Source organism: Trachemys scripta, chromosome 17 (assembly GCF_013100865.1).
Source record: "Trachemys scripta elegans isolate TJP31775 chromosome 17, CAS_Tse_1.0, whole genome shotgun sequence".
Taxonomy (NCBI): Eukaryota; Metazoa; Chordata; order Testudines; family Emydidae; genus Trachemys; species Trachemys scripta.
This window is the reverse complement of record NC_048314.1, coordinates 23675101-23682210: the sequence shown is the minus strand read 5'-3', so window position 1 is coordinate 23682210 and position 7110 is coordinate 23675101. Positions and strand designations below refer to the sequence as shown.

The 7110-nt window shown below is 44.1% G+C and overlaps 1 protein-coding gene across 1 annotated transcript in view; it reads right to left on the bottom strand.

Annotated features, from left to right (window-relative positions):
* Positions 1–6818, bottom strand: part of LOC117867160 (kinesin-like protein KIF14) — a 43816-nt gene extending 36998 nt beyond the window's left edge. The window contains exons 1-5 of the mRNA XM_034751977.1: positions 4581–6818; positions 3207–3461; positions 2614–2701; positions 1786–1884; positions 451–503 (exon numbers count right to left, since the gene is read on the bottom strand). Coding sequence (XP_034607868.1) covers positions 451–503; positions 1786–1884; positions 2614–2701; positions 3207–3461; positions 4581–5644 — 1559 coding nt within the window. The 5' untranslated portion in view covers positions 5645–6818. The remainder of the gene's footprint in view (positions 1–450; positions 504–1785; positions 1885–2613; positions 2702–3206; positions 3462–4580) is intronic.
* Positions 6819–7110: the final 292 nt, after the last annotated feature.

The following is a 7110-nucleotide window of genomic DNA, read 5'->3' as shown; positions in this document are numbered from 1 at the left end:
CAAACCCCCCCCCCCCCCCCCCGACCTCCACTGCACACACACAGCAACAAGTCTCACAGCCTGGCCTAACTGACTCAGGATAGTAGTGGAGACATTCCAGCTTTGGCCAGAGCTTGGGCTCAGAAACCAAGCAAGAGGGGCAGGTCTCAGAGCCTGGGCTCCAGCCCGAGCAGGAACGTTAACACGGATATTTTTAGCCCTATAGGGTGAGCCTAAGTCTTAACCCGGACGCCAAGACTCTCTGCCATGGGGCTATTTTTGTAGTTTAAATGTAGAGTCAGTCTTCATTTTTTTTACAACTGAGCATGCAATAAACTTGGAGTTTGTTGCCTAAACAGAAGTGTTTCTTTAAAAGTAAGACAATCGTACCAGATACATTCTGGAGGCAGGAGGATGGTGACTGATGTGCCATTTCACCATCTAAAAAAAAAATTAACAGACCATACTTACGTAGAAAGGCCAGTTACATAAGGACCAAGGATTGGATGTTCTCGTACTTTCAGCTATATCGGGGTGTTGGGGGGGGGGGGGGAAGGGGAGAGAGAGATGGATTACATTAGGGTTACTTCTTTAACACAAGCAATAGCAAGGCATGAAAGGTGGACACCTTGGGAATTTAGATGCATCATGCTAGAAAATGCCAAGCAAAGATTGAAGGAGAAATCTTAATAGTCTTGCCTTCTCCCACACTGGATTCTCTCTCCAGCAATGAAGCCTGTAGTGTCTGCTCTGACTACAATGGACTCTTCCAGCTTCTTACCCCATCCCCATATTAACTGTCCCAGGTGGGGCCTCTGCTTCAGCATGCAGCAGTAAGACCACCATCAGGATCCAGGGAGTGATTCTCCCATGCAGGTGCTTGAGTACCACCACTCACAAGCCTTTGAACTCCCAAGCATGTTTCTCCACCCCCATCCCTCCCACCCCCCATTAAGGACCACAGGGATAACTTTTGCTGCAATGAGAAGAATGCCAGGCATCTGCCAAGAAGGGACACTCATCCCAAGCTGAATTTTAGTGATTGCTCAGATAGAGTCCAGGAGGAAGACCCTCCTGGGGTCACCTGACTAGTCTAGGAAACTGGAACAACTGAGACAGATGGAACCAACAAGCTATAAGCATGGTCTCTGGCAGGCTCTTGCCAAGTGGCCCACAGTTACTATCAGCTCATCAAAACATGGATACACTTTGCTACTAAACCAGTCACCCTCAATTAGCAGGACAGGCTTGTTGTTTGGGACCATTGCCTTTACCCCCACCCCTGCCCAGAAGTTAAGGGTGGGACTCTGGGACACCTCCAGGAGGCACGGGGCAGGTGGAAGAGGATAAAGGTTTAAGCCACCTTGAGCCCTCAGGATTCTGGAAGATTGGTGGCTGAAATAACCCCTAGTGTAACTTAGGGAGCACAGAATGTTGTTGTATGTCATGGCAGCTCTACCTCATGCTGGGCCTGCCCCAACCTGGTCCTGACCCAGATTCTCCATAGCCCAGAGAACTATGATCCCACCTCACACTGAGCTTTGAGGGGACCTGTGTAGGACAGCCTATGGCGGCCTGATGCAGTGCTCACACCAGGGGGATTCTCCTTGGCTGGCTAAGGGACCCTAACAGAAAGGAGAATTCCTCCCGAGAGCTCTAGGGCAAAGCTTGCCCAATATGGCCCAGGCCACATACAATCAATGAAGTTACATCAGGGAAGAATCAAGCCCCCGGTTTTGTAGCAAGGAGGGGCATACACCTGGGGTTCAGTACTGCAGGTAAATATGTAACATTTTCCAAACTCACAGCTTTCTTCTTGGCATTAGCATCTTTGGAGGATGTTAAGAGATCATGTATCCGTTCATTGTATACCTCAAAGTAACTCAGCTCAATGCGATGTTTCACCTGTTGGAATAAGGGAGAAGAATGCACTTGCAAGCACTGGGGTTGGCAGTGGGAAGGGATTCAAAAATCCATTTTAGCCTTCAAACACAGGGCATTCTGAATGGAGCAGCTCATTTTACGTAGTTGGCCATCTCGAGGTTACATTATATGTGTTGCCAGGCCCTAATACCATATAGCCCAGTGCACATTTACAGGGTTACATAAGCTTAAAGCTTACAATGGTCACTAGTGCAGACGCAAACACTATCTTCAACTCAGCTAATAGGAAGAACTATTACAGCTAAGACAAGCCTTCACAACAGTATTAGTATAGACCTACCTACAATATACCTGAAACATGGCCTATTAGAAACAGTCTTTTTTAAATGGAAGGATTAAAATTAGCATAAGGCAGAAAACTGTTTTTTGATGCATTTTGTCTTCATCCAAGCCTCAGCAGGGAGAAGCGGATACTAAAAAACAGAACAGTTTTATAGGCGTGATAGCATTTCATCCAGATTAATGGAGAGAGGTTTCAGAGTAGCAGCCGTTTTAGTCTGTATCCGCAAAAAGAACAGGAGTACTTGGGGCACCTTAGAGACTAACAAATTTATTAGAGCATAAGCTTTCATGGGCTACTGCCCACTTCTTCGGAGGGGCAATCCCATAAGGTGCCCTGGCCAATTTTTGGACAGCTCTAATGGAGAGACTGGGGACTTTCCTACTACAAAACATTACGCAAAGTGTTACCTCCTCTTGTTGAGTCAGATTTACTTTCCAGAATATTTCCTTGCAAAATCGTGGAATTATGCCCACCTCATCAGCATAGCCTGTCATTCTGTTGAAGAGGAGACCCATGTTTAGTTGTGCTGAAAACCCTAGTCAGAAGAGGACACTCAATTTTGCTCTAGTCCTTAATATAGCAAAATGATTTCATCTGGCCAAGTCACAAGTCCTCCCCACAGATGAGAAAAAGCCATCGTGTTTCACTTTGAGACAGGAAACAGATGCAACATACTTATTAAATTCCATTCTGACTGCCCTCACTATTCTATGGGCTAAAGAGTTGTTAGAAAATCTAGTTTAGAAAGATGTTATTTATGACAGTTACTATCTGTCTTTACAAGAGATTAGTTTATGATTTTGCTTCATTCTAAAACAGTTTTTGACTCTTTGGTTGAGTTATAGGAGTTTCACCACTTAAGGTTTTGAAAATTAAACTTTTCTAGAAAAGGATTACTTAGTGGCAGATTCTGATCAAGTGGCTGGATTTAGTTTGTTGCCTAAAATAAGCCTCAGATGGCTGGAGATAGCAGTTACAACATTTATAGTAGAGTTCTTACGTGTAAGATTTCCCAGATCCAGTTTGTCCATAAGCAAATAAACAAGTATTGTAACCTTCAAAGACTTTGTCTAGGAGTGGCTGGGCCAACAGACAGTACACTACTTCTTGACTGGCATATCCCTTATCCTCTGGATTCTGAGACCCAAAGCAATAGTCATAGGAGAAAGTCAGCTGCCTGTTTGTAGGAGGATGATGTATCAGTATTTCCTTTCCAGAAAGGGACACAACACATTTTGTTCCAACTTGCTGTTCTCTGTGAAGTCAGAAAAAGAACATTTTTATTTTAGAGACAATTACTTTGAATGGCCACAGCTGGAACCCAACTGCTTGTTTGAGTCTGCTGTATTTCAAATGCAATAAATCAGTGCAACAAATTGTGTTTAGTTAGGTGAAGTACCCACCCTGCTCCTAGCACAATGCCTACATTGGCTATGGTTCCAGTGTACCACCTTCTCAGGCTTTGCCTTTACTGACATGTGAGAATTAATATTCTGAACCCAAACTTTATCTTGTGCTTGGCTATACCTGGGCTACGACTCTGCTCCTGCCCCCAGCTCTCTCTGCCTCAGTAGAATACTCAAACAGTTTTATACTCTTGAGTTGGAGCTAGTAGGTCCCACCTAGTCTGGTATCAAGTTGAGTCAGAAAGCTGTAGGCAGGATCCTATAACTTCTACGTACCTTTACTCAGTACACACTGACAGCACACCAACTGGTCTAGTTCGAGTATACAGCACAAGGAACAGAATCCAGGCTGCTCCTCTTGTTGATGGCCTCCAGAAAGGTCATCAGAAAAAGTGTTAAGTCTGATTCCAAACAGAAGGCCACTCTCAGTCAACTGCCCCCTCAAAATTTAGAGGCATTTGAAATCTAAGCCAGATTCTGAAATTGTAAAGATAAGTAACTCTTTGCTATTGGGCTGAACAAAAATCCCAGGCATTCAAAATTCAGCTCTGGAATATGCTACTTGAGCCCATCGGCATTTCAAGAGTACAGTTGTGGATTAAAACAAAAATAAACTGAGAGATGGAAATTGTAAAGATACCAGGAGAAGATGATGGAAGGAGGAAGAGGATTAGCAGCACATCTGCAGTCTGATCATACTGGCTTCAATAGGAGCTACTGATGAGCACAGCTGAGCCAATAACTAGGCCCCTGTTTATTGAGAGTCTGAGGTGGTTTCAAGTTCTACTGCTCAGTTTTTATCTGGGGAGCTGAACCAATAGGCAGGACACTGGATGTTCATACTGGAGGCAGGCTGGGGAAGAAGATGGGGCAAGGGCAAAGGAAAGGGCAATTCTAGCTGTATGCTGGAACTCAGTATATGACTCTTCGCTCTCATGGCTTAGATCACTGCACTGTTAGAAAGTTACCTTTGGGTCAGTGGCCTAACCCTGACTGCCACACTGATGGCACTGCTCTCTCCAGAAGAGCCTCCTTTGGAAGAGGTCCTCCACTGTTCTTTCACATGGCCACGGCTCCCCCTGTTTTCACAGTAGAGATCCATGGTTGAAGAACCATCAGACATTGGCCTCACATTGCCAGAAGGTTGAACCACTTGGCTTTCACTGAATGTCCCCCACAACTCTTTCAGGTTCTCATCATGGCCATCCATAGATGAGTGGCTAGTATCCCTAACAGGAGTTCCATGAGGGTGTACAGGGCTTTGTACATTTGCAGTGTTCTTAACAGCTTCCTTTCCAGGGACATCAGAACCTTTTGAAGGCTTTGCAGTTTTGCTGCCTAATGTTTCAGTTATCTGGTCACTGTTGAGAGGAGAAGGACCAAAGTATTTGACAGAGAGGGGTAACCTGCTCTTTGCCACCTTTGGCCCATTTTCCAAAATACACATCTGGCCAGGAGAGCGCCTGAGATGTTTGCTGGTCTCTGGTTTCATCATCAGAGGAGGATCATCAGACATACTAGTTTGGAAGCTGCACCTCTTTGAAACAGGCACTTTAATAGACACAGTTTTTTCCTGTTCACTTTGTTCTGTCCCATCTACAAGTACTTTCCTTTTCAGTGGCGGAAACAGAGATTGTGTGACAGTTTTGCTCATCCATTCCATTCTTGGTTGCACATTTTCATCTAAAAAACGGGTTGGTGCTCTATCATTCTTTTCAAGAGAAATAGGAGAGAGATTAGAGACATGCAAGCTTCGTTCAGACACCTGAGATGTTGCATTCATTCTTGGGCTGTCTGTGATTTGAGTACTGTTCAGCAGGAGTCTGCAAGATGTTTGGCTGGCTTCTGGTGTAAAAGGCATCGTATCTTCAGGATTCAAACCAAGGCTGCTCATTTCAGCATTAGTAAGTACCTTGATACTGTGGTGTCCTGGAGATTGAGTACCTAGGGTAGAATGAAGTTTCACTGGGGAAAGAACCTGGGGTAGGCTTCCTTTAGACTTCAGTTGAGAAGGAGCTGCTGCGCTGCTCATTTTTCCAATTCTGTTCTGCAAGAAGAAGAGTCATAGCATATTAGAAAGCCACCTGTAACCCTGGCAACGCCATATGATTCCCTAGACACTTTTTTTTTAAAGTTACTTGTAAGTTTGACAAAGACTACTGAGTAGGGGTGAAAGAGCAGTTTTTGCTTTACAGTTCAGAACCTGAGTTGGCAACTATATGCTGGCAAACAAGGCATCTTCTATTAATCTCACACACACAAAATACTGCTTCAGGGGGTGCAGAATTTTAAAAAAGTTCTCCCTCCCCACCACGAACAGATGTGTGTTGGCAAGCCCTAGAGTGCCAAGTATTAACAAGCACTTCAGTGAGTTTTGAAGTCTCAAATTCTTATTGGTGTCAATGGCAGTTAGGTGCCTAGGCAGTTCTGAAAATCTCTACAGGCCCATTCTCCACACAGTCCTTTCTTGAAACCTACGGAGTTTCATTCCTTTTATCAATCAGTGGACTGGAAGAGTAGATAGACTGGAGGATTCATTATAGTTCATATGGACCAGCCTTCACTACCTCATGTTATGCAGACATCATTTGTCACTGCATCTTTGCTCACCCAAGAGTGTGGCCTGGAGACTACTGGCCAGATAACACACTCATCTCCTAGGGCAATATTTATAAGAAGGGTCTCTCTTGTAATACGCCTCACAAAATGCAGTGAGCAAGCCTTTCAGCTAAAACGAATCTTTCAAAAACTCACAAGAGGCATTACTGAATCCAGGATCTTTTCCTCAAAGAAAGAAAGAAGAAGAATATGGGAGTGCCAGAACAAAGCTTCTAAAAGCAGCATTTTGACTCTCATCTGTGTAAGGTTTTAGAAGCACAGATAGATGTCAGTATTTCAGCCTGTTGGTCTTCTGGACATTTTGCTAAGATACTTTCTTAATTCCAGGCTTTTGAGGCATGAGAAAATTAACTAAGAGGTGAGATTTGTGCATTGAGGGATAAGATCCATGGCTGAAATGGATTTCCCCTTCCTCTTTCCTGGTTTTGGGGGTGTGAGTGTGGAAGAGGATGATTTATGTTTGTTTGTACTAGTAGGGTTGCATTTTCAATATGGCAAAAGCCATATTGAGCCACTGATAGGTCAGTACAAAAAAAAAGTTCCTAACTAAAGTTAGATTTTTAGTAGTATCAAGTATCAGAGGAGTAGCTGTGTTAGTCTGAATCTGTAAAAAGCAACAGAGGGTCCTGTGGCACCTTTAAGACTAACAGAAGTATTGGGAGCATAAGCTTTCATGGGTAAGAACCTCACTTCTTCAGATGCATCTTCTGTTACTCTTAAAGGTGCCACAGGACCCTCTGTTGCTTTTTAGTAGTATCAGTCACCCAAAGCCCTCAAGGTGTTTTACAAGGGCCGTTAGTGGTGTCCCACAACCCTAGAGTGAGATAAAATTGCATGACTCATTTAAAATATGGGGGAACTAAGGCAGAGAAAGGTAAC